General features: G+C 59.3%; 2 protein-coding genes across 9 annotated transcripts; both read left to right on the top strand.

Moving 5' to 3' along the window:
* The first annotated feature begins 2,175 nt into the window (after positions 1–2,175).
* Positions 2,176–3,966, top strand: AURKAIP1 (aurora kinase A interacting protein 1). 4 transcript variants are annotated; one of them, XM_008961722.4, is made up of 4 exons: positions 2,176–2,556; positions 2,920–3,005; positions 3,257–3,702; positions 3,800–3,966. In XM_008961722.4, exons 2-4 carry the CDS (start codon positions 2,954–2,956, stop codon positions 3,899–3,901), a joined length of 600 nt encoding a protein of 199 aa, XP_008959970.1. In that variant the 5' UTR covers positions 2,176–2,556; positions 2,920–2,953; the 3' UTR covers positions 3,902–3,966. The 4 variants fall into 4 exon arrangements, with proteins under 4 accessions (XP_008959970.1, XP_008959968.1, XP_008959971.1 ...); XM_008961720.4 differs by having other exon boundaries at positions 2,341–2,556; positions 3,120–3,702; XM_008961723.5 differs by having other exon boundaries at positions 2,483–2,635.
* Positions 3,967–14,357: 10,391 nt separating this feature from the next.
* Positions 14,358–24,429, top strand: MXRA8 (matrix remodeling associated 8). Of its 5 annotated transcripts, none has more exons than XM_063595177.1 (10): positions 14,358–17,243; positions 20,418–20,441; positions 21,379–21,681; positions 21,772–21,873; positions 21,965–22,435; positions 22,608–22,763; positions 22,885–22,924; positions 23,011–23,087; positions 23,189–23,269; positions 23,489–24,429. In XM_063595177.1, exons 3-10 carry the CDS (start codon positions 21,480–21,482, stop codon positions 23,512–23,514), a joined length of 1,155 nt encoding a protein of 384 aa, XP_063451247.1. In that variant the 5' UTR covers positions 14,358–17,243; positions 20,418–20,441; positions 21,379–21,479; the 3' UTR covers positions 23,515–24,429. The 5 variants fall into 5 exon arrangements, with proteins under 5 accessions (XP_063451247.1, XP_063451246.1, XP_063451245.1 ...); XM_063595176.1 differs by having other exon boundaries at positions 14,358–15,865; positions 16,533–17,243; positions 23,189–24,429; XM_034953007.3 differs by lacking the exon at positions 14,358–17,243 and adding an exon at positions 17,500–18,659.
* The last annotated feature ends 1,828 nt before the right edge of the window (positions 24,430–26,257 follow it).

Here is a 26,257-nt window from a genome sequence, read left to right on the forward strand (position 1 = left end):
CCTCGACCCAGTCCTGAGGAGCTGGGACTACAGGTCTGTGCCACCATGCCCACCTTTTTTTGAGTCAGAGTCTCGCTCTATCACTCAGGCTGGAGTGCATTGGCACGATCTCGGCTCACTGCAACCTCCACCTCACAGGTTCAAAAGATTCTCCTGCCTCAGCTTCCGGAGTAGCTGGGACTACAGGTGTGCACCACCACACCCAACTAATTTTTTTTTTTTTTTTTTTTTTTGGTATTTTTAGTAGAGACGGGGTTTCGCCATGTTGGCCAGGCTGGTCTCGAACTCCTGACTTCAGACAGTATGCCCGCCTCGACCTCTCAGACTGCTGGGATTACAGGCAGGTGTGAACCACTCTGCCCGACCAAAATTCTTAAGTTTCTAAAGAAAAACTTTCCTGAAGACAAATGGGTATTTTGGGGAAAACAGGTATGTGCAGCAACTGTGTACTTCCCTTGAGAGACTAGAGTTCCTTTGTTTAAAAATTAGGAATCATAACCCATGCACCCTCCCCGATTCTTCCACTGCATTTTTTCTTCCTCAGATGTTTGTAAAGGATTGATCTTCCTAGTCTAGTTCCAGCTCATCTAGCTTGGCAGCTCTGCTCACACAAGCATGTGGCGCTTCCAACAAGTGTTCCTGCCACTCCTGTGGGCGGCAGCCAGTCAGGTCTGGCCCGGGCATTCATCGGGGTGGCCACTGTCTGCAAGCCTCCCGGGCCGGCTCCATGCAGCTCCTGTAGCTGAATAATAATTCCCCAGCCTTGTAGCAGCTGGGTCCTGCTCTAGCTGGGACCTTTCCCTTTTGGCCTGGAGCCTATTGGGTACAGGGACCCCAACAGACTGGTCTTCCTCACTCCACCTCCCTGAAATTACTTCCTGAGAGGGGGAAGGACACCCTGGTTCATTCTGCTCCTCAAGACTTTCTTAGACTGAAATGTCCACATCCCGTTTCTTCTACCGGTCCCTAACTCAGGGGAGGTACTTTTATCTGCACGTCAATGCCTCAGAAGCCTGAAGGCCAAGGTTGCCAGCCCAGGTTATTTCTGGTTCTCTGGTTCTTCTCAACATGCTCACCTGTTCTCTGATGGATTCTTTGCATCTCCCTGGACCCCGGCCGGGTGAAGACAAACACAGGGGCACCAAGGCGAGGGCTGCTCTGGAGGCACCAGTCTGCTCATTTACGGCCAAATCCACTAGGGGAAGCTGTGCAGCAGGGGTGAAGGGCGGGCCCGCAAATAACGTTCGTAAACCTTCCTGCTTGGAGTCCCAAGTAGCCCCTCTGAGGGGTAACATAGAGTCATCTGGGGACCTCAGTTGTAGAGGTGGGCCTGGAGCCTGAACTTTATGTCCTCACACTGGCCTATCCTACCTGTCACTCACTGCTTAGCCAGGCTGGGCCCGGCAGATGACCTGGCCTTTCCACTTCCTGCTAAGCGTCCCTGGAAGACCCTCCTGCAAGGCAAGTCTCCGAGCAGGCCCAGCAGGCTCTGCTCCACACCCCTCTCCCACCAGGCGCCCCTGCAAGTCCATGCTGGGATCTCTATATTAGCCAACCTCAGGGAGATCAAAGGGGCCTGTCTGGAGTAGAAAGGTGAAGCTACACGTTGGCAGCGCCTACTCTGGGGAGCATCATTAGGAGCTCAGCCAAACCCAATCCTCCAGAGAGGCTGCTTTTAGTTCTCAGACAAAAAGTGTGAGTCTGATTTTATTTTATTTATTTATTTTTGAGACAGGATCTATGTCACCCAGACTGGAGTGCAGTGGTGCGATCTCGGCTCACCGCAACCTCTGCCTCCTGGGCGCAGGCGACTCTCTTGCCTCAGCCTCCCGAGTGGCTGGGATTACAGGCGCCTGCCACCACGCTAGGCTAATTTTTGTAGTTTTAGTAGAGACGGGGTTTCACCATGTTGGCCATGCTGGTCTCGAACTCCTGACCTCAGGTGATCCACCAGCCTCGGCCTCTCAAAGTGCTGGGATTACAGGCCTGAGCCACCGCGCCCAGCCTGAGTCTTTTTTTTTTTTTTTTTTAACCCCAGGAATGAGGAGTCGGGGAGGCCCGGTACCGCAGGCTCAGCGCTTGCTCCGGGTCCTTGGTCTCTAGCCAAAACAGGGGAAATAGCTCTAGACGCTTCCGCCTTCCACGTAACTCCACTTCCGTCGCCGGATACGTCACTTCCGTAGTCTTGAGCCCGCAGTTCCGTCGGCCCGTTGGGAATCCGGCCCCTGGGTGGTCCGGAAACGATTCTGGACCTGCGGGTATATCCAGGGCCCGCACCCCCTGGGATTGTGGGAAATGTAGTTTTTTTGCCTCAGTAAGGGACCAGGCGGAGCTGAGGAACCGCGCGAGGACTGGGACCGTGATTCCACTAACCGGAAACCGTCGCCTTTCGGGCCCGGCGGGGCCTGAGCCAATGCAGAATCGGGGGCCGCGAGGACGCCAGGGGGCGCTGTGCGTAGGAACCGCCGGGTGGCCGCTGCCGGTCGGGGCCGACTTGGGGACGGACCGGAAGTGCCCGAGGGCGGCCGCAGAACGGTCAATTTGAGCCGCGTCGAGGTCGGGCCTGGGAAGGGTCAGCGGGAGGCCTGAGGGCGCCGGGCGCTGCGGCAGGCGGGCCCGGGGTCCAGCCGAGAGGGTCCGGGCGCCAGGCAACGCGATTCGCGCGGGGGTGAACCCGGGGAGGGGGCCGGCCTCCCCGTTCTGGGACCTTTCGGTGCGTCCGAGCGCGACACCGCCCGCGTCGGGGGCTTGGGAGCCTCGGGGCGCGAGCTGTGTTGGAAGCAAAGTCCTCCTTGTGGGTTGGGGTGGCGGAGGGAGAAGGGAAGCGAGGGTCGCGGCGGGACCAGACGCCCCGGTCCCGGCCCGCCCGCGACTACTGAAGGCGCTGCCGCCTGACCTGAACGGGCACCTGTGTTCCAGCTCCCCTGGGACCTGTGGCCGCCGCCCACAGACCATGCTCCTGGGGCGCCTGACTTCCCAGCTGTTGAGGGCCGTTCCTTGGGCAGGTAGGAAGCCCCGCGGGGGCGGACGGGAGGATACACACCTGGTTAGGAGTGCGGGTCTCAGCAGCTCCGCTGGGGCAGGGCCGGTGGCCACACACACACTCTTTCCCCTCTAAGCTTCCGATGCTCACAGAGGGAACCTCAGGCCAGGAATGAGGTGCGGGGGATCCTCGCTGGGATGAACGTGCTGCTCCCCAACCCGACGGGCCTGTGTGGTCTCGCGAGCGGTGACCGTGGCGTCTGGTTCTCTGCAGGCGGCCGCCCGCCTTGGCCCGTCTCTGGAGTGCTGGGCAGCCGGGTCTGCGGGCCCCTTTACAGCACACCGCCGGCCGGCCCAGGTAGGGCGGCCTCTCTCCCTCGCAAGGGGGCCCAGCTGGAGCTGGAGGAGATGCTGGTCCCCAGGAAGATGTCCGTCAGCCCCCTGGAGAGCTGGCTCGCGGCCCGCTGCTTCCTGCCCAGACTGGATACCGGGACCGCAGGGACTGTGGCTCCACCGCGATCCTACCAGTGTCCGCCCAGCCAGACAGGGGAAGGGGCCGAGCAGGGGGATGAAGGCGTCGCGGATGCGCCTCAAATTCAGTGCAAAAACGTGCTGAAGATCCGCCGGCGGAAGATGAACCACCACAAGTACCGGAAGCTGGTGAAGAAGACGCGGTTCCTGCGGAGGAAGGTCCAGGAGGGACGCCTGAGACGCAAGCAGGTGAGTGGCCCCCTGCTTGGCCCTGGGAGGGCAAAGTGCTGAGAACACGTTTCTTTGCCACGAATGACTTGGCGGTCCCTCTCTCTGCCTCTTGCAGATCAAGTTCGAGAAAGACCTGAGGCGCATCTGGCTGAAGGCGGGGCTAAAGGAAGCCCCCGAAGGCTGGCAGACCCCCAAGATCTACCTGCGGGGCAAATGAGTCTGGCGCCGCCCTTCCCGCCCGTTGCTGCTGTGATCCGTAGTAATAAATTCTCAGAGGACTCAGCCTTTCCTGCCGGTCTGGAGCTCCATTTGCCGGGTGTGAGGTCTCTCAGGATTGAGGCTGCTGCCAGTCCCAGGTGTTGTAGAAGACCCGGGCAGCAGGGTGGCAGATTGGCCGTCCCTCTCTCTAGCTGGCCCTTGGCCGCTGTCCAGAGGGTGCTGGGCCTGTGGGAGCCCCAGCCTCGCTGTGAGCAAATGTGTGCTGTGTGCAGCTCAGGCTAGGTGCTGTGGGATCACTGTGAACAGAACCCACAGCCCCTCCCTGAGCACCACATTCCCTGGGGGAGGCCGACCCGGATGGCAGAAGTACAGGGGGACAGGACTGGGGTTTAGGGAGCACCCGGAATGCACGGGGTGATTCAGGTGTATTTCATGAGTGGAGGGTCGGGGAGGGCCTCATTGGGAAGGCAGGAAAGGTCCTGGTACCACTGGCGGTGGTGGATGGTGCCCGCCAGGCTCCGTGGACGTGATCCTCCAGTGGCCCTCCAAGCCTTCCGGCTACAGGGCCAGGGTGTTGGCCTTCCCAGGCATGTCTGCCATCTCCTGGGGCCCTGAGTGGACGTGGGGACTAAGCAGGAAGAGTTGTCCCAGAAGGGGTTCAGGGCTGGGGGGTGGCTGAGGAAAGGGTCTCGTTTACAGGGCCGAAGAATCCCTGAAGCTTAGGTTGAGCCAGAGGCCCCTGGTGTCTCCACGTTCCTCTGGGTGAAGAGGAGGAACGCATTATTCCCCCCCCCTTTTTTTTTTTTGAGGAAGAGTCCCATTCCATCACCCAGGCTGGAGTGCAGTGGTGCGATCTCAGCTCACTGCAACCTCTCCCTCCCAGGTTCCAGTGATTGTCCTGCCTCAGCCTCCTGAATAGCTGGGATTACAGGTGCCCGCCACCAAGCCCGGCTAATTTTTGTATTTTTGTTACAGACAGGGTTTCACCATGTTGGCCAGGATGGTCTCGATTTCCTGACCTCAAGTGATCTGCCCGCCTCGGCCTCCCAAAGTGCTGGGATTACAGGCGTGAGCCCCTGCGCCCGGCTGGAACATGGTATTCCTAAGAGCAGGAATGTGCAGGGGCCCTTGGACTTGGGTAGCAGGGCATGGGTGGGCACCGGGAAGGTGCTGCCCCCAACAGCTCAGCGACAGGAGAGGGGCCTTTGCGTCCGCCCCAGGCGGTTGAGTGGAGGCTGTGGAGCCTCAGCCTCTCCCCCACCGTGTGTGAAGGCTGAAGGCTGGGCTGCCTCTCACCAGAGACGTGGGGGCCTCTTGTCTTTTGTCGCAGAAATGTGTCTGAGACTCAAGCTTGAGTTCCTTGCCCATCAGACCTTGGGCAGGACTTGAGCGCTATTCCCAGCAGTTTCTCTAGAACAGGACGAACTTGTGGGTCACATATTGTCCTGGGAGTTGGGCCCTGGACGTGCCAGCCAGCGAGGTCAGTAGGCCTTGGCTGTGGGTCCCTGAGTGCACGGAGGGGTCCGGAGGCCGTAGCGGGTGGAGGTGCACTTCCCCAGACCACCACAGGGGGGCAGCAGCTGGGCTCCTGGGTCCAGGGCTGGGGACCAGGACAGGTGGCAGGAAGCGTCTTGTGGGACCCCAGCTGGGGTCACAGGCATCATTCCTGGGTCTGTTTTCCCCAGCTGTGAGTGGGGCAGGGCTCCCAGGGCCGAAACTCTCCCAGGTGAAGTGGAGCCCGCTCAGTGCCAAGCCTGGCCCTGCCCCAGCCTCCCGGTGCCCTTGGCCACCACTGGCACCCTCTGTAGTGCTGCTGCCCTCCGCGTTTCCTTCCATCCCGGGCTCACCTCCCCCTTCCCTGTATGAGGGAGGAGACGTGGGAAGCTGAGTGGACCTGTCCAGAGTCCTAGCCTGCAGAGCTCAGCTGGGCAGCCCATGGTGGGGAGCAGCCCTACCCAGCTCAGGCACAGCCCTGGGACCCCCCTCGGCCCCGGCCTCCTCCACCCCTGCGTGGGGGCCGGCTTGGGGTGCTCCTGGGAGGCAGGTCAGCCATGGCTTTGAGCCGCATCTGGAGACATCTGTGGTTGTCAGTGGGAGGTGCTACTGGCATGGGTGGGTGGAGGCCAGGGATGCTGCCACACAGCCTGCACCATGAGGACATCCCCACGACGAACCCATCAGCTCACGTCAGCAGCTGTGGGTACCCCTGCTCCAGACGTCACCATCCCGGCGAGGCGGTGCCTCAGCTGTCCGCTCCAGCTCCCGCAACCCAGGCCCCTCCTGCAGACCACACCCTGCCCAGCCTGCAGAGCTCACCCTGCCTTGGCTTGGAAGCCTTTGTTGCCCAAACACAACCTTGGGAAGCAATTTTGGGGTTTTATTTTTATCTCTGCGGTTGCTCCCAGGCCACAAGAGGCCGTCCCTCCCCTCTTCTCTGTGGGGCCTCCACCCTGCCCCTGCCTGTGAGACATGCACCCCCCTCTCCCTGTTGCCTCCCCTGTTCTGGCCCTGGGCATCACCTGGGTGAGGGGCTAGAGGTGGGGTGGGCTGGGCTGGGGGTCTGTGGAGCTGCCAGCGACCTGCCCCTCACCACAGCGTGTCCTGGCGGTGTTCAGAGCTCCAGTTCCAACCAGGACTTGGCTCTGCTGGGGATGGTCCTGGGCAGTGGGGATGGTGCCCCAACCTCAAGCCCAGTGGTGGCATTCATCAGTGGCCTCCATAATGGGGCACGTTGGTGAACTCAGCCCCACGCCTCTTCCTCTGACTGCTGCGTCCCTGGCAAGCTGGTGTCTTCTGCGCTTTCCGCGGGGGCCGAGCCTGGGGCCTGGGGCCTGACCAGCCGCAGAGCTATGGCTTCAGAGCTTTCATGGACCATGGGCAAGGCCCTCAGCTCCCACCCCTGGTGCCCACCCAGGGCCCTGCCTGCTTCAGATGTGTGTGTGTTGGGGGGCAGGGAGGCAGCACACGTGTGTGCCAAGCAAGGCCCAGAACCTCCAGGGAGCCGAGCTGAGCACTCACTGAACACGCCCTGTCTGAGAAGCATGCGGGTTGGCGGTGGCAACAGAGAGACCCTCGGCGTGGAGTGGAGTCTGGGAGGAAAGCTGGCTTCCCTGGGCTGGACCCCCCGAGCCTCCCGGGAAGGGCACTGGGAGGGGGGAAGGAACATTCCTATTTCAGGCTGGAGGAGTCTGGGTCCTGTTTCTGAATGCCATGTTTCTCTCATTCTTAGGTTACTACTTTTTTTTTTTTTTTTTTTGAGATGGAGTCTTGGTCTGTCGCCAGGCTGAAGTGCAGTGGTGCAATCTCAGCTCACTGCAGTCTCCACCTCCCAGGCTCAAGCAATTCTCCTGCCTCAGCCTCCTGAGCAGCTTGGACTACAGGTGTGTGCCACTGTGCCCAGCTAATGTTTGTATTTTTAGTAGAAATGGAGTTTCACCATGTTGGTTAGGCTGGTCTCGAACTCCTGACCTCGTGATCTGCCCGCCTCGGCCTCCCACAGTGCTGGGATTACAGGCGTGAGCCACCACGCCCGGCCCGATAAGTTCTTTAGAGGAGTTACTTCATTGCACCACTGATTAGAATTAGCCATTTCATACGCGCCAACCCTAAGTACACAGTTTAACTTGCCAGGAAGCCATGAGCCAGCCCTGAGTCTGTGTGATTCCTAAGCTTAATTGTAAAAGTAAATTATTTTTTTTTAAAGTTATGCTTGTGGGCCAGGCGCGGTGGCTGTCGCCTGTAATCCCAGAACTTTGGGAGGCGGAGGCAGGCGGATCATGAGGTCAGGAGATCGAGACCATCCTGGCTAACATGGTGAAACCCCGTCTCTACTAAAAATACAAAAAATTAGCCGGGTGTGGTGGCGGGCGCCTGTAGTCCCAGCTACTTGGGAGGCTAAGGCAGGAGAATGGCATGAACCTGGAGGTGGAGCTTGCAGTGAGCTGAGATCGTGCCACTGCACTCCAGCCTGGGCGATAGAGCGAGACTTCGTCTCAAAAAAAAAAAAAAAAAAGTTATGCTTGTACGTGGCTAGTTTAATTGTTTAAGAAGTCACCAGCAGGCGCAGTGGCTTACCCGTCATCCCAGCACTTTGGGAGGTGGGAGCATCGCATGAAGCCAGGACTCCAGGAGCAGCCTGGGCAACATAGTGAAACCCTGTCTTTACAAAATAAAAAATCAGCTGGGCATGGTGGTGTGCACCTGTAGTCCCAGCTACTCCAGAGGCCGAGGTGACAGGATGCATGAACCCAGGAGTTCGAGGCTGCGGTGAGCTGTGGTTGTGCTACTGCCCTCCAGCCTGGGTGACAGAGCGAGACCCTGTCGCCAAAAAGAGAAAAGATTCCTTTAAGAAAAACAGTTGGCTGGGTGCGGTGGCTCACGCCTGTAATCCCAGCACTTTGGGAGGCCGAGGTGGATGGATCACCTGAGGTCAGGAGATCGAGACCATCCTGGACAACATGGTGAAACCCCATCTCTACTAAAAATACAAAAACTAGCCAGGTGTGGTGGGCGGCTGTAGTCCCAGCTACTCGGGAGGCTGAGGCAGGAGAATGGCGTGAACCCGGGAGGTGGTGCTTGCAGTGAGCCGAGATCGTGCCACTGCACTCCAGCCTGAGGGATAGAGTGAGACTCCATCTCAAAAATAAAGGAAAACAGTATCTCTTCCCCCATCCCCACACCACCTTTCCCAGAGGCAATTTTAGTCCTTTTAAATGATTCTTGCGGTAGTACCATGTTTTAAAGTTGGTGACTTTCAGACCTTTTTTTTTTTTTTTTTGAGACAGTATCTCACTCTGTCCCCGAGGCTGGAGTGCGGTGGTGCGATTTCAGCTCACTGCAGCCTCCACCTCCCAGGTTCAAGCAATTCTCCTGCCTCAGCCTCCCTGCTAGCTGGGACTACAGGCATGCACCACCACGCCCGGCTAATTTTTGTGTTTTTATTAGAGACAGGGTTTCACCATGTTGGCCAGGCTGGTCTCAAATGCCTGACCTCAGGTGATCTGCCCGCCTCGGCCTCCCAAAGTGCTGGGATTACAGGCGTGAGCCACCACGCCCAGCCAGACCTATTTTTATTTTTTAAGAGGCAGGGTCTCCCTCTGTCGCCCAGGCTGCAGTGCAGTGGTGCCATTATAGCTCACTGCAGCCTGTAACTCCTGGGCTCAAGCCAGCCTCCCAAGTAGCTGGGGCTACAGGCATACACCACCAGGCCCAGCTAATGTTTTTTTCCAGCAGAGATAGAGTCTCACTAAGTTGCCCAGCCTGGTCTCAAACTCCTGGCCTCAAATGATCCTCCTGCCTTGGCCTCCCAAAGTGTTGGGATTATAGGTGTGAGATACCACACCCAGCCTACTTTCAGACTTTTTTGATCAAGATACAAAATAAGAAATATCTTTTTACATCGCTATCTGATGAACACACCCACAATTGAAAGTTGAATAGTATCTCTCATAAGTACAATAAACTGAGATATTGCCTATTCTAGTCTTGCTGCACCTTCCTGCCTGTAATCCCGCACTTCAGGAGGCTGAAACAGGTGCATTACTTGAGCCTGGTAGGTCAAAGCCAGCCTAGGCAATGGAGCAAGACCCCATCTCTACAAAAAAAAAAAAAAAAAAAAAAAAAAAAAGCCAGGTGTGGTTGTGCCCACCTATGGTCCCAGCTACTCAGAACGCTGAGGTGGGAGGATCACTTGAGCCTGGGAGGTTGACCTGCAGTGAGCCAAGATCGCACCACTGCACTCCAGCCTGGGCAACAGAGTGAGACTGTCTCAAAAATAAAAATGAAAAAGACTGGGCGTGGTGGCTCATGCCTGTAATTCTAGTACTTTGGGGCACTGAGGTGGGCGGATCATGAGGTCAGGAGATCGAGACCATCCTGCCTAACACGGTGAAACCCCATCTCTACCAAAAATACAAAAAATTAGCCAGGCATGGTCGCAGGCACCTGTAGTCCCAGCTACTCGGGAGGCTGAGGCAGGAGAATGGTGTGAACCCCAGAGGCGGAGCTTGCAGTGAGCCGAGATGGTGCCACTGCACTCCAGCCTGGGGGACAGAGCGAGACCCCCATCTCAAAAAATAAATAAAAAAAGTTGCTCCTGATCCACTGAACTGAATTTACACTAATTCACACTCACCAGTTCACATTCACCAATTCATACGTGCCAATCCACACCCATCCACACTCATTCACACACTCACTCTCAACAATTCACACCTATCGACACTCACCAATTCACACTCATCCACACTACACACACCCGTTCAACTCACCAATTCACTCACCAATCCACTCATTCACATGCCAATCCACACTCATTCATACACCAAGTCACACTCATCCATGCTCTAACAGTCACCAATTCACACTCATCCACTCATTCACACTACACACAATTCAACTCACCAATTCACTCACCAATTCACACATCCACACACACCAATTCACACTCATCCAGTCACCAATTCACTCATCCACACTCATTCGCACTACACACACCAATCCACACATTCACACACTCACCAATTCACACTCATTCACTCACCAATTCACATTCATCCACACTCAAGTCACCAATTCACACATCCACACTCATCCACACTCATCCACACTACACACACACCAATTCAACTCACCAATTCACTCACCAATCCATTCACACACTCACCAATTCACACTCATCCACACTCGCCAATTCATCCACACTCATCCACACTACACACAATTCAACTCACCAATTCACTCACCAATCCACACATTCACACTCGCCAATTCACACTCATCCACACTACACACACCAATTCAACTCACCAATTCACTCACCAATCCACTTTCACACTGCACACAATTCAATTCACACCAACTCACCAATTCACTCACCAATTCACTCACCAATTCACACTCATTCACACTACACCAATCCACACCAACTCACCAATTCACACTCACCAATCCACTCATTCACACACCAATTCACTCACCCATGCTCTAACACACTGTCACCAATTCACACTCATCCACACTTCACACCAATTCACTAATTCAGTCACCTGTTTACTCTCATCCACACGCTTATTCACACTACACACACCAATTTACACTCACCAATTTAATTCACACCCATCCACACATTCACACTCTCGCCAATTAACACCCATCCACACTCATCCACACTTCACTCACCAATTCACTAATTCCCACTCATTTACACATTTCACACTCGTTCTCACACTAATTCATATTCCTTCACACCCATCCACACTCACCCACATTCACACTCACCAATCCTCACTAATCAATTCACTCACTCACCCTTTCACACCCATCCACACTAATCCACTCATTCACACACATTCACACTCGCCCATTCACACTAATTCACACTCAATCACACTCATTCACACATTTATTCACATTCACAGTCACCAATCCAGTCATTCGCCCATTCACACCAATCCACTCATTCACACCCATTCACACATTCACACACCTATTGACACACACCAATCCACATTCGTTCACACTCATTCACGCACACCAATCCATTCACACTCATTTACATTCACACTCACCCATTCACACATTCACACTCGCCCATTCACACTCATCAGTTCACACTCATCCACTCATTCATTCACACTCTCACCCATTCACATCCATCCACTCATCCACACCACTTCACACTCACCAATTCACTAATTTACACACCCGTTTACACTCATCCACACTACACACAATTCACACCAATTCACAAATGCACAATCCCCAGTTCACACCCATCCACACTCATTCACACACAGTCTCACGAATTCACACCCATCCGCACTACTTCACACTCACCGATTCACTAATTCACACTCAATTTATAGTCATCCTTTCACACTCATTCTCACGCTCATACTCGTCCTCCCCTCCCAGGCTCAGGCCATCCTGTCACAGCCTTTCCTAGCTGGGATCACAGGTGTGAACCACTACACCTGGCCTAATTTTTATTTTTATTTTTTTGAGACAAAGTCTTGCTTTGTCACCCAGGCTGGAGTGCAATGGTGCAATCTCAGCTCACTGCAACCTCTGCCTCCTGGGTTCAGGCGATTCTCCTGCCTCAGCCTCCAGAGTAGCTGGGACTACAGGCGTGCATCATCATGCCCAGCTAATTTTTTTATTTTTATTTTTATTTATTTATTTTTGAGAGGTAGTTTTGCTCTTGTTGCCCAGGCTGAATACAATGGCACGATCTCAGCTCATCACAACCTCCGCTCCCTGGGTTCAAGTGATTCTCCTGCCTCAGCCTCCAGAGTAGCTGGGATTTCAGGTGCACACCACCATGCCCGGCTAATTTTGTATTTTTAGTAGAGCTGGGGTTTCTCCATGTTGGTCAGGCTGGTCTTGAACTCCTGACCTCAGGTGATCTGCCCACCTCAGCCTCCCAAAGTGGTAGGATTACAGGCATGAGCCACCATGCCCAGCCTTATTTTTGTTTTTTATTTTGTTTTTGAGACAGAGTTTCACTCTTGTTGCCCAGGCTGGAGTGCAATGGCGCGATCTCGGCTCACCTCAACCTCCATCTCCCAGGTTCAAGCGATTCTCCTGCCTCAGCCTCCCGAGTAGCTGGGATTACAGGCGTGCACCACCATACCCGGCTAATTTTTGTATTTTTAGACGGGATTTCTCCATGTTGGCCAGGCTGGTCTTGAACTCTCGACCTCAGGTAATCCGCCCCCACTCAGTGTCCCAAAGTGCTGGGATTACAGGGGTGAGCCACCATGCCTGGCTTTTTTTTTTTTTTTAATATAGAGTCTCACTCTGTCACCCAGGCTGGAGTGCAGTGGTGTGATCTTGGCTCACTGCAACTTCTGCCTCCTAGGTTCAAGAGATTATCCTGCCTCAGTCTCTTGAATAGGTGGGATTACAGGAATATGCCACCATTCCCAGCTAATTTTTGTATTTTTAGTAGAGATGGGGGTTTCACCATGTTGGCCAGACTGGTCTCGAACTCCTGACCTCAGGTGATTTGCCTGCCTTGGCCTCCCAAAATGCTGGGATTATAGGGCTGAGCCTGGCCCTATTTTTTTATTTTTGAGTGGGTCTTGCTATCTTGTCCCACCTGGTCTCCATAATCCTGGGCTTAAGCCTCCTGCCTCCACCTCCCAAAGTGCTGGGATTATAGGAGTGAGCCACCTCGCCCAGCCGATTTTTCTATCATAATTGCGTACATCAAATTTGTAATTATAACCAAGCTAGAAATGTCACATGTAACGGCCAACCTCCCTTGGTGAGGAGGGAGAAGCCACCACGGAGGATCCAGGATGTGCATTCCATGTGGCAGCCGTGGCCTGGCCCTCGCCTGAGGCTGGTGTGACAGCTGCCCTAAGACGTGCCCAGCCGGGAAGGGAGGCAGATGCAGAGTCCCAGAAGTGGAGTCTGACCCTGCAGGTGGAGCCACCGCAGGTAACTGGCAGCACTCAGGGTTCTTTGTTCCCGATTTTAAAATTGATGAGGCATGGTGGCTCACGGCTCTAATCCCAGAACTTTGGGAGGCCGAGGTGGGTGGCTCACGAGGTCAGCAGTTCGAGACTAGCCTGGCCAACACGGTGAAACCCCATCTGTACTAAAAATACAAAAATTTGCCGGGTGTGGTGGCGGGCACCTGTAATCCCAGCTACTCGGGAGGCTGAGACAGGAGAATAGCTTGAAACTGGAAGGCAGAGGTTGTGGTGATTCTGAGATTGCACCACTGCTCTCCATCCTGAGCAAAAGAACAAAACTCTGTCTCAAAAAAAAAAAAAAGAAAAAACTGATGGATCTCGCCTGCAATCCCATTGCTTTGAGAGGCCGAGGCTCGCTTGAGGCCAGGAATTTGAGGCTGCAGTGAGCCAAGATGTTTGCACCACTGCCCTTCAGCCTGGGTGACACAGTGAGACCCTGTCCTTTTGTTTTGTTTTTGAGACGGAGTCTCACTCTGTCGCCCAGGCTGGAGTGCAATGGCACAATCTCGGCTCACTGCAACCTTTGCCTCCCAGGTTCAAGCAGTTCTTCTGCCTCAGCCCTTGGAGTAGCTGGGACTACAGGTGCCTGTCACCACACCCGGATAATTTTTGTATTTTTAGTAGAGATGGGGTTTCACTCCTTTTTTTTTTTTTTTTTTGAGACGGAGGCTCGCCCTATCACCAGGCTGGAGTGCAGTGGTGCAATCTCGGCTGACTGCAACCTCCATCCCCCAGGTTCAAGTGATTCTCCTGCCTCAGCCTCCCAAGTAGCTGAAACTACAGGCACCTGCCACCACGCCTGGCTAATTTTTTGTATTTTTAGTAGAGACGGGGTTTCACCATGTTGGCCAGGATGGTCTCCATCTCTTGACCTTGTGATCCACCCGCCTCGGCCTCCCAAGGTGCTGGGATTACCGATGTGAGCCACCGCGCCCAGCCCTTTTTTTTTTTTTTTTTTTTTTTTTTTGAGATGGAGTCTCACTCTGTTTCCCAGGCTGGAATGCAACGGCACGATCTCGGCTCACTGCAACCTCCACCTCCCGGGTTCAAGTAATTCTCTTGCCTCAGCCTCCCAAGTAGCTGGGACTACAGGCACCTGCCACCACGCCTGGCTAATTTTTTGTATTTTTAGTAGAGACAGGGTTTCACCATGTTGGCCAGGATGGTCTTGAACTCCTGACCTCAGGTGATCTGCCCACCTTGGCCTCCCAAAGTGCTGGGATTACAGGCGTGAACCATCTTGCCTGGCTGAGACTTTGTGGCTTAAAAAAAAAAATTACAGAAGGTGGCCCTGGGGCCTAAGGTCGTGATTCCGGGGCGATGTGTGTGTACCAGGCAGCCGGTCTCACTGCATTTGCATGTTTAGAACAAGCCAGATACTACTCGAGAGGCGGCAGATGATTTGTGAAATGTTTCTGTATTTTCAAACCTTCTTGCCTGTAGTTTTGAGTCTCAGTGCAACAATTATGCTTCACCCCATCTCAGCACTGTTCTGACTCTTGTCCAGGAGGAGGAGACAGTGGTGGTGGAGGGCAGCTCTCCCGGGCCTTCCGACAACGGATCTGGGATCCACAGACAGCCCTGCCTCCTCGGGGCTGCAGGAGGAGGGACCAACACGCATGCAGGCCACGGCTGCCGGGGACGCTGGTCAGGATCAGCCGGAAAACAGTCAGCCAGGGACATGGCCGGGAACAGTCGCCACAAGCGGCTATAACGGATTAACACATTTTCTTTTGTTTTTGATAAACAAGTTTACTTGTAAATTTAGTCAGCATACATAACTAACCAAAACTTCAATATATTTTGAGACCCCCTTGGCGGGCTGTCTCCATAAAAGTGACTTTCCCAGGAGAGTGACTGGATGTGATTGGCCAACACCGTCTTAGCCGTCTTAGCCCGCAGGGGTTCCTGGCACCGGAGCCTCACGTCCCTCCCCACAGCGAGTTTTCAGAATCCAAAGGCCGTAGGAGAAAGAAGGCTGGCGGTGTTTCCTCTTAGTGGGGAGAAACTCAGCCTGGGTAGGAGACCCAGCCCCACGCAGGGAAAACTGCGCTAACGCTTCCAATGTGCGTGGCAGGTGCGGCGGCGGCGAATACGGTTTGTCCTGGAGCCTAACCCTGTCTGTGTTGGTGTCAGCAGTGGCCCCCCTACCACACACACAGGGTCCCTGGCGTCCCAAGACCACTCCTGGCAGCCCCGTCCTCAGGCCTCGCCTGGCATTTGCTGTCACAGAGGTTGCTTCCTTGGGTCCGTCCGTCCTCACCCCTCCAGCCTGGGCGCCCCTCACCCTGTCTCATTCCCTCCACCACATCCAGCACAGTCCAGGAGGCTGGGGTCCAAGAGGGCCACGGCTGGCACCCGGCTTAGTGCTGAGTCCCCAGTGCCCAGCAAGCCTGGCACCCAGGAGGTGCTCAGCAAACGCTTCTGAACGACAGGAAGTGGGACTCTTCAGCCATCGATGATCCGCTGTGCGGCCACAGGTCCGTGTCTCTGTGTGTGTCTTTCCATGTGTGTCTGTGTGTGTCTCTGTTTCTGTGTGTGGACCTGTGTCTGTGTGTTCGTGTTTCCGTGTATCTGTGTGTCCGTGTGTCTTCATGTGCATGCATGCGTGTCTGTCTCCATGTGTGTCTTCGTGTGTGCGCATGTCTGTGTTCGTGTTTCCATGTATCTGTGTCTCCGTGTCATGTGCATGCATGTGTATGTGTCTGTGTCTTCGTGTGTGTGCATGTGTCTGTGTTTCCGTGTATCTCTGTGTCTCCGTGTCTTCATGTGCATGCGTGTCTATGTCTCCATGTCTTCGTGTGCATGCGTGTGTATCTCTGTGTGTCTCCATGTGTGTCTTTGTGTGTGTGCATGTGTCTGTGCACACTCATGGGAGTGAATATGGGCTTGGCTGTGCTGCTTGTGGCTCTGAGTGCCTGTGGTTTTTCTTCCCAATGAGCCGGGCTGCCTGGAATGTCCGAGTCACCAGGAATGGCAGCCAAGATCAGATCCTCAGTGTGGGCCGTGGGGCCAGCTGACCCCTCTTGCTCCACCCCAACCCCCGGAGGTGGGGCTAGGAGGACGGTCCAGGGCGCTGGTTTGGCTGGGGGCTTAGCCAGAGCACAGTGATGCCAGTGGCTTTGTCCTGGTTTGTCCTCTTCCCAGAGGGAGAAAAATGCCAGGCCAGGCTGGGAATTAAGTCACACACCCAAAGCTCTGCAGACCGCCCCCCCGCCCAAGCAAGCAGAGGCTCCACAGTCCCAGCCCAGGAAGGGGCAGAAGAGGCACAGGTCACTGGCCCTGGGAGGAGCAGGTGACCTGGTCACTACCAGGCCTGCTCTTCTCTGTGGCTGTTTCCCACTGAGGGCCGGACAGGGAGGGTCAGGGAAGGGGCCTGGTGGCCTCATCAGCCTTTTGTTCCTTGCCCAGGGCCCCACGGGGGTCAGCTGCCCCCAGGTGGCCCTCTCAGAGGTCAGGGCCCTCTCAGACGACAGCCTCTGGCCTGCATCTCCGCTGGCTGGGCCCCCGAAAGTGTGGCTGGAGGACACTGCCCGGAGAGGGACGGCCCTGCAGAGTGAGGCGAGCCCTGGCCTGAGGCTGTCGTGCGGACCTGGCACCCCTCTCAGCCCTGCACCTGGAGCCGGGCCCTCCCAGACCCAAGGGCCAACCCTGTCCCCCCACCAAACTGCTGTCCGTCCTCCCTCCATGGGGAGAGAGGGAACAGGGAGAGTGACGAAAGGAGACAGAGACTGCAGAGGCCAAGGCCCCAGAGTGTGCGACGGAGACAGACATGGGCGGGCGGGCAGCTGCCAGCACTAACACAAACCAGTTGGAAAAACAGGAGGAGAGGCCAGCAGAGGCCTCGAGGCCAGCCAGGTGGGGCTTGTTTTTCCAGAATGAAAGGCCCAGGGAGGGAGTGGGGGTGGCGGGATGTGTTCAGCCCTGAAGCCAGTTTGGAAAGGTCGCTGCCCGGGCCAGGACCCTGCTGAGGAAATGGGTCTGACCGGGCTGGGGTGGGGTGGGGTCTCCTGTCCTTACGCCGCCGGTCCGTGTCCTGCCCGTTCCTCTCCTCTCACTGGAGCAGCCGCAGCTCCCCCTTCCCTCGCCCTGAGACCACCACTCTGATCTGCACTGGGCTTCCCGCTGTCTGAGGACTTGGGCACCAGAGCAGGGTTCAGGGGTGAGCCCCCCACCCAGCCGGGGCCCTCGGGGCCTGTAAGGAGAGCTCACTCCAAGTGGGCGGGCGGAACTATGCACTGAGGGTTTCTAGTGGTTGTGGTTGTTCAGATTGTTTTTTCTTGAGGTTTGCTCGATTAGAAGGAGTTGGGTTTGCTACACTGTGCAGGCTGTTATTTCGCATTTGTTTATGTGACTTTGTAAGTTTTCCCACAGTTTCAAATTTGTGCCTTCCGTGGCAGGGGTCCCACTCTCCCCTTTCTCCAGGAGGCTTGTAATCCAGCACCTGGTTTCAGGGACACCAGGCTGCACCCTAAAGGTGGGCAGCCCCAGGGGACGCGGCCAGCAGGGAGAGGTCTGCTCACCCCAGCACCCCCAGGCCTCCCAGTGCTCAGGGCCCCCTGTCCCTGGCTGACTCTCCAGGTTGTAAAGGGGACTAGTGACTGGCAGCGTCCATCATCCTGGCCCAAGGGAGCCCACCGTGGCCCCCAGAAGAGACGGGTACCAAGGTCACGCAGAGCCAAGGGTTGGAGCTGGAAGGGCCATGTGGTCTGAAGGAGGGCACCGGCGTGCACCGTGGGTGGGGGCGGTCTCAGCGCTGGGAGGCCTTTCTGGGGCCTGGAGCAGACTGAGGGGAGGACCCTGCCCTGAGGTGGCTCACGTTGGGGGAGGCCAGAGGTGGGGCGGAGGGGCCACTCACCCAACAGTCCCAACCCTGCACCACAGGCCTGGGAGGCTCCTAGACGTGAGACACGATCACATGGTATCAGGGGCCCACGCCCTCGGACCTTCTTGTCCCTCCAAGGGTGCGGTCACTACCCCCTCCCCAGGCCTGACCGGTGAGGGGCTGGGCCTCTGCTCCCACACTGCCCCTCCCCAGCAGGCCAGCAACGATGGGGGAGGCCAAGGGGCCCGGCAGGAGCCAGAGGGGGCGGTCCCCAGACCGTAGACAGGCCCAGGCCTCCGTGATGTCACCGCGGGTGCTAAGGAGGGGGAGGGGGTAGGGCTGTTTTTCTGGAGAGAGACTTAGAGCCGAGCGGGACAAAGCCTGGGGCTGGGCGGGGGCCATGGCGCTGCCATCCCGAATCCTGCTTTGGAAACTTGTGCTTCTGCAGAGTGAGTGTGGGGCCCTGGGAGGCGGGTGGGGGGTGGGGGGTGGCACGTGGGGCTGCGCGAGTCCGTTTCGGACAAAACCGCCCATCTGAGCTTGGGCCAGGAGGAGTGGGAAGGTCCCACCAGGGAAGAGGACGGGTCTGGGGGCGTTCGGGAGAGCCGCTTGCCAGAGGCTGTGACGTCTTCAGTTAGACTTTGGCCAGCCTCCCCTCCTAGGGAGTTGAAGCCCAGAGGGCCAAGAAGGGCTGGGGGCCCAGGCATGGCGGCATCTCCCTCGGGGCCCCTCCTGCAGCCCCTCTTGCTGGGGCTCTGTTTAGGGAGTGGGTCAGTGATTGAGGGGGACCTGAGAACTGTGGGGTCTGTTCCAGCCCCCGCTCCCAGGCCTGGGCTGGCTGCTGACCGGGCACATTCCTCTGGGAAGCTCCCAGGCTCTCGGCCACATCTCTGGGGCAGTTTTCACATAGGATCTATGTGAGGGAGAGCAGCCCCCAGTGATCATGAGACACAGGATAGAAACAGCTTTTATCACCCACGGGCCCTGGGGTGCACAGACTGCTGGGAGGCCAGGGAAAGTGGAGAGCGACAGGGACCCCCAGGCCAACCCTTTATTGGGATCAGGGCGTTCTGCATACAGGTTTCCCTCAGGGAATTTTTTTGGACGCAGTTTCTCTCTCGCCAAGGAGGCTGCAGTGCAGTGGCGTGATCTTGGCTCACTGCAACCTCCACCTCCCGGGTTCAAGTGATTTTCTTGCCTCGGCCTCCCAAGTAGCTGGGACTATAGGCGCCCACTACCACCCCGTCCGGCTAATTTTTTGTATTTTTAGTACAGACAGGGTTTTTCATATTGGCCAGGCTGGTCTTGAATTCCTGACCTCAGGTGATCCACCTGCCTTGGCCTCCCAAAGTGCTGGGATTACAGGCGTGAGCCACCATGCCTGGTGGGGGAGTTTTAACTGGTGGGTTTAAGGCAAGCGGCACGAGCCCTGTGGGGCCACGTCGACTGTGGGGGGACTCCGTGGTGCAGCTGCACAGTCCATGTGGGGCGTGGGGTCTGTGGGGACACAGGGGGTGGTCACCAGGGGACAGTGCGTAGGGCGGGGGTCTGGGTGGATCAGCTCGAGGACGGGGGATGTGAATTGGAAACTGTCCCGGGTGGCAGCCCCGCTTCCGGTCAGAGAAAGTCCAGCCTAGATTCAGAGTGGATGCCGAGGCGGCCTACGACAATGAGAGTCCCTTAAGCAGCAACGCGGGCCTGTGGGGCGGCAGCCGGGGTCACAACCCACATTCAGCCTTCAGGCCTCTGCCCTGCGGAAGCACCTCAGGGGCTGCGTTGAGCCTTAGGTGTGGTGTGGGGTCCCCAGCGTCTGAGGGTCCAAGGACCCTCGGGGGCTGGGGCACAGCCCTGGAGGGAGCGTGGGGGAACACACAGATCCAGCCTCCTTGGTGCTCTGGGTGACTTGGGTGCAGCCAGGTGGAGTGGCCCTGGTGACAAGCACACACCCCAAAACCGGCTGGCTTGGAGCCTGGCCCTGGCCCACACCCATGCCCTGGCTTCCCCACTCAAGGGCAGGTGCCATCCAAAGCCCAGCACGGTGGCAGGGAGGGCTATGTAGGTCTGTGTGAGAGGCGTCCTCTCTGCACCGAAGTGGGTGTCACAGCATCCACTTTGGGACTACAGGAGGGACTCTGGGGGCCAAGTTGGGGGTCCCGGGGCTGGGTGGGGCTGTGGGTGGCCTCTCCAGCTCACTCCTCTCCTTCCAGGCTCTGCTGTTCTCCTGCACTCAGGTTAGTGACCCCAGCCCCAGCTGCCCACCCCCACTCCCCCTCAGCCCCTCCTATCTTGCCAGGCCCAGCCCCCGGGGGTCCTCGGGCCCTGCCCCTCCCCCACTGATTCCCCCTTGCTCATCAGGACCCTTGGGCACCTCCCCTTGCCTATAACTCCCCCTCCCCCAATGACTCCTCTTCCCCCACCAGGGCCCTCGGGGGCCTGGCCCTCCCCCACAGACTCCCGCACACCCACCAGGGCCCTCAGGGGCCCACCCCTCCCCCACAGATGCCCCCTCTGCCACCAGGGCCCCGCCCCTCCCCCACTGACTCCCCTTCCCCAACCAGGGCCTTCGGGGTCTGCCCCTCCCCTACTGACTCCCCTTCCCCACCAGGGCCCTCGGGGCCCACCACTCCCCCACGGACTCCCCATCCCCCACTAGGGTCCTCAGGCCCCATGTCTCCCCGACTGACTCCCTCTCCCCTGCCAGGGCCCTCGGGGGTCCACCACTCCCCCAATGATTCCCCTTCCCCCACATGGGCCCTAGGGGTCATGCCCCTCCCCCATGGAATCTCCCCCACCACGAGGGGCCTCAGGGGCCCACAACCCCCCAAAGATGCCCCCAACCCCACCAGAGTCCTTGGGGCACACCCCTCCCCCAGTTACTCCTCCTCCTCCACCAGGGTCCTCAGAGCCCGCCCCTCCCCCCTGATTCACCCTCCCCCATCAGGACCATCAGGGTCCGCCCCTCCCCCAGTGACTCCCCCTCCCCTATCCACGCCCTCCGGGGTCTGCCCCACCCCACGGACTTCCCCTCCACCACCAGGGCCCTCTGGTCCTGCCCGTCCCTTACACACACCCCTCCCCCACCAGGGCCCTGCCCCTCCCCCACTGACTCCCCCCAACCAGGGCCCTAGGGGGCCCGCCCCTCCCCCACTGACTCCCCTCCCCCACCAGGGTCCTCGGTACCCGCCGCTGCTGGCAGCTCCGTGGTGTCCGAGTCCGCGGTGAGCTGGGCGGCGGGCGCCCGGGCGGTGCTGCGCTGCCAGAGCCCGCGCATGGTGTGGACCCAGGACCGGCTGCACGACCGCCAGCGCGTGCTCCACTGGGACCTGCGCGGCCCCGGGGGTGGCCCCGCGCGGCGCCTGCTGGACTTGTACTCGGCGGGCGAGCAGCGCGTGTACGAGGCGCGGGACCGCGGCCGCCTGGAGCTCTCGGCCTCGGCCTTCGACGACGGCAACTTCTCGCTGCTCATCCGCGGTGCGGGGACCGGGGACCGGGGCCGCGGGGTCGGGGCAGGGGTCCGGGGGCACCGCAAGGCTTACGCGCGGCTTCCTCCTGGGTGCGCAGCGGTGGAGGAGACGGACGCGGGGCTGTACACCTGCAACCTGCACCACCACTACTGCCACCTCTACGAGAGCCTGGCCGTCCGCCTGGAGGTCACCGACGGCCGTGAGTGCTTCCCCCCCGCCCCCCAGCTCCCGCCCCTCGACCCTCGACCGCCGCCCCGGCCCGCGCGCCGCTGACCGCGCCCCCTCCGCAGCCCCGGCCACCCCCGCCTACTGGGACGGCGAGAAGGAGGTGCTGGCGGTGGCGCGCGGCGCACCCGCGCTCCTGACCTGCGTGAACCGCGGGCACGTGTGGACCGACCGGCACGTGGAGGAGGCTCAACAGGTGGTGCACTGGGACCGGCAGCCGCCCGGGGTCCCGCACGACCGCGCGGACCGCCTGCTGGACCTGTACGGGTCGGGCGAGCGCCGCGCCTACGGGCCCCTTTTTCTGCGCGACCGCGTGGCTGTGGGCGCGGATGCCTTTGAGCGCGGTGACTTCTCACTGCGTATCGAGCCGCTGGAGGTCGCCGACGAGGGCACCTACTCCTGCCACCTGCACCACCATTACTGTGGCCTGCACGAACGCCGCGTCTTCCACCTGACGGTCGCCGAACCCCACGCGGAGCCGCCCCCCCGGGGCTCTCCGGGCAACGGCTCCAGCCACAGCGGCGCCCCAGGCCCAGGTGAAGGAGGCCTCCCTGGGACCCGGGAAGGCGGGAGCCCACCCCACCGGGGGTTGCTCTGCACCCGCTGTCCCTTGCCCGAGGCCCGCGGATCCCAGCGGGGGCCGTGGCCCGGGTCGGGGCGCAGGTCTTGCTGGTACCTGACGCCGCCCCGACCCCGCGTTCCCCGCAGACCCCACACTGGCGCGCGGCCACAACGTCATCAATGTCATCGTCCCCGAGAGCCGAGCCCACTTCTTCCAGCAGCTGGGATACGTGCTGGCCACGCTGCTGCTCTTCATCCTGCTACTGGTCACTGTCCTCCTGGCCGCCCGCAGGCGCCGCGGAGGTGAGGCTGCCCCGGCAAAGCCAGCGGCCCCAGGAGACTGAGGTGGGCGGGAGGGCGGTCCTCTGGGCTGGGGGACCTGCGGAAGGGGCGGCACTGCCCCCAATGTGAGTCTCCTTCCCAGGCTACGAATACTCGGACCAGAAGTCGGGAAACTCAAAGGGGTGAGTGCCCCCCTCCCGGCCCTCCTGGGGACCAGGGCCTCCTTCACCCCACCCAGCTGTAACCTCCTCCCACCCTCGCCATCCAGGAAGGATGTGAACTTGGCGGAGTTCGCTGTGGCTGCAGGGGACCAGATGCTTTACGGGAGTGAGGACATCCAACTAGGTGAGGCAGTGCTGGGACACGAGGGCACAGACGCGGCTCCCAGTCCCGGGCTGGGAAGTGCATCCTGGGAGGGGGGACCTCAGCCTCCTCTCCTCCCACAGATTACAAAAACAACATCCTGAAGGAGAGGGCGGAGCTGGCCCACAGCCCCCTGCCTGCCAAGTACATCGACCTAGACAAAGGTGAGCGGCGGGGGGCGACCTCAGCCCATCTCAGAGCCCTGCCTGTCCCCATTCCACCTCACCCGGGACCAACGATGGCAGGCACCAGCCAGGCCCGGGGCCCCTGCCACCTCAGGCTCAGAAATCCCTGGGGAGTCCTGCGGGGGGGTCTGCCCTGTGTCTCCCACTGTGATGAGGATGGAGAACAGCCGCCAACCCGTTGGCGCCCTTGGCTTCCAGGGTTCCGGAAGGAGAACTGCAAATAGGGAGGCCCTGGGCTCCTGGCTGGGCCAGCAGCTGCACCTCTCCTGTCTGTGCTCCTCGGGGCGTCTCCTGATGCTCCCAGGCTCACCCCCCTTCCAGCGGCTGGTCCCGCTTTCCTGGAATTTGGCCTGGGCGTATGCAGAGGCCGCCTCCACACCCCTCTCCCAGGGGCTTGGTGGCAGCATAGCCCTCACCCCTGCGGCCTTTGCTCACGGGTGGCCCTGCCCACCCCTGGCACAACCAAAATCCCACTGATGCCCATCATGCCCTCAGACCCTTCTGGGCTCTGCCTGCTGGGGGCTTGAAGACATTCCTGGAGGACACTCCCATCAGAACCTGGCAGCCCCAAAACTGGGGTCAGCCTCAGGGCAGGAGTCCCACTCCTCCAGGGCTCTGCTCGTCGGGGGCTGGGAGATGTTCTGGAGGAGGACACTCCCATCAGAACTTGGCAGCCTTGAAGTTGGGGTCAGCCTCGGCAGGAGTCCCACTCCTCCTGGGGTGCTGCCTGCCGCAGAGAGCTCCCCTACCTGTACCACCCTGTGGGACTCCAGGCACCATCTGTTCTCCCCAGGGACCTGCTGACTTGGTGAATGCCAGCCCTTGCCCCTCTGTGTTGCTTTGGGCCACCTGGGGCTGCACCCCCTGCCCTTTCTCTGCTCCCTCCCTACCCTAGCCTTGCTCTCAGCCACCTTGACAGTCACTGGGCTCCCTGTGACTTCTGACCCTGACACCCCTCCCTTGGACTCTGCCTGGGCTGGAGTCTAGGGCTGGGGCTACATTTGGTTTCTGTACTGGCTGAGGACAGGGGAGGGAGTGAAGTTGGTTTGGGGTGGCCTGTGTTGCCACTCTCAGCACCCCACATTTGCATCTGCTGGTGGACCTGCCACCATCACAATAAAGTCCCCATCTGATTTTTAGACTTGGTCCAGGTATGCTTCTGAAACTCTGTCTCCTGGGGCTGGGCAAGGCATGAGTCTGGGCCTGGGAGTCCTCGTCTCCACCTGGAACCCCTGACGTCATCCCATTCCTTGGGCTGAAAGGTCTGGGTCCTCTGGGAGTCGGTGTCCTGGAAGGGGCCCTTTGAGCTAGTTCTGTGTGGCTTCTGGTCGTAGAGGAGTTCAGATTCCCTTGAGGGCTGACCTGGACGTGGGGAGGGGGGACGTGGTGGTGGCTGTGAGGCCAGAGGGAAGGCCGTGGGAGCACAGCTCTTGGAGAGGCAGAGGGACGAGAAGCGGGAGTAATGGGATGTGGGTCAGACACTTGCAAAGGGGGCGGGAGCAAAGAGGCTCCAGCAGAGACAGCCCGGGACAGCAGGGTGGTTCCAAGAGAGTCTTGGCCAGGCCAGCACGGATCTGGCCCTAGAATCCTTTCCCGCTCAGGCATCAGCTGGTCGGGTGCAGGATCTCAGCACAAGTTCAGGCGGTGGGAGGAGTGGCGGGAGCAGGAAGGCCCGTGGCCCGGGGTCCTGGCAGCACAGACCAGCGACTAACTGCTGCTGCTTGAAGCCGGCGTCACCACCCAACCCCATCCTCCTGTCCTCCCAGGACAGTGGGGGTGGGAAAGGGTGACAGTTGCCCACAAGGACCCCACACAAGCATGGGTGGGGAGGGAGGGAGGCTGGTCCGGGGAGGTGTGGCTTGAAGATGCACCCCCCTCCCAGCCCGGTTACCTCTGGCCTCACCAGTGGCCACACCTGGCAGGGCCCCAGCTGGACCACATACGCGTCAGCAGCGGGACTGGCCTCAGGCCTCCAGCCTCTCTTGAGACCTAGCCTGGGGTCAGGCCTTCAGGCCAGGGACGGGCTTCCTCCCTCCCTGGGGCCTCAACAGATAGCCCCTCTTAGGTCTTCCTGCCTGGCTTCTGACCTCTGGGAAAACAAGGGCTGCGGGAAGGTGGAGGGGGCTGGCGGCTAAGCTGTCCGGGCTTGGCTGAGCGAACGCCACAGTTCTCCCTCTCAGAGCCCGGGTGCAGGGTCAGGATCCCAGGCCCAAGCTGACCGTCAAGCACCGGTGCCTGCACTGATGGGTTTCTTTCTGAGCCGGTGCAGCCCCGAGCATGGTCAGGGCCCGATAGATGCGAGTTCCATCTCGCCGGCTTCCTGGGGACGGGGACCAAGGGACCCCACCGCACTCTCTTCCCCATCGCTCCAGCCCCGTCCAGGCCCCCTCCTCACTCTCCCCATCGCTCCAGCCGCGTCCAGGCCCCCTCCTCACTCTCCCCATCGCTCCAGCCCCGTCCAGGCCCCCTCCTCACCCTCCCCATCGCTCCAGCCCCGTCCAGGCCCCCTCACTCTCCCCATCGCTCCAGCCCCGTCCAGGCCCCCTCCTCACTCTCCCCATCGCTCCAGCCCCGTCCAGGCCCCCTCCTCACCCTCCCCATCGCTCCAGCCCCGTCCAGGCCCCCTCACTCTCCCCATCGCTCCAGCCCCGTCCAGGCCCCCTCCTCACCCTCCCCATCGCTCCAGCCCCGTCCAGGCCCCCTCACTCTCCCCATCGCTCCAGCCCCGTCCAGGCCCCCTCCTCACTCTCCCCATCGCTCCAGCCCCGTCCAGGCCCCCTCCTCACCCTCCCCATCGCTCCAGCCCCGTCCAGGCCCCCTCCTCACTCTCCCCATCGCTCCAGCCCCGTCCAGGCCCCCTCCTCACTCTCCCCATCGCTCCAGCCCCGTCCAGGCCCCCTCCTCACTCTCCCCATCCTGGGCCGCCCTCTAGTGGCCTCCGCGCTTCCTGCTGGGGTCGGGTCGGGA

Source organism: Pan paniscus, chromosome 1 (assembly GCF_029289425.2).
Source record: "Pan paniscus chromosome 1, NHGRI_mPanPan1-v2.0_pri, whole genome shotgun sequence".
NCBI classification, from domain to species: domain Eukaryota; kingdom Metazoa; phylum Chordata; class Mammalia; order Primates; family Hominidae; genus Pan; species Pan paniscus.

Excerpts from the sequence above, each read along its gene's own strand:
- AURKAIP1 (XM_008961720.4), top strand. The coding sequence starts at position 3,181 with ATGAACGTGCTGCTCCCCAACCCGACGGGCCTGTGTGGTCTCGCGAGC. Across the intron at positions 3,703-3,799 it reads GACGCCTGAGACGCAAGCAG|ATCAAGTTCGAGAAAGACCT; the intron begins GTGAGTGGCCCC and ends TGCCTCTTGCAG.
- MXRA8 (XM_063595174.1), top strand. The coding sequence starts at position 18,611 with ATGGCGCTGCCATCCCGAATCCTGCTTTGGAAACTTGTGCTTCTGCAG. Across the intron at positions 18,660-20,417 it reads GAAACTTGTGCTTCTGCAGA|GCTCTGCTGTTCTCCTGCAC; the intron begins GTGAGTGTGGGG and ends CTCTCCTTCCAG. Across the intron at positions 21,682-21,771 it reads CTTCTCGCTGCTCATCCGCG|CGGTGGAGGAGACGGACGCG; the intron begins GTGCGGGGACCG and ends CTGGGTGCGCAG.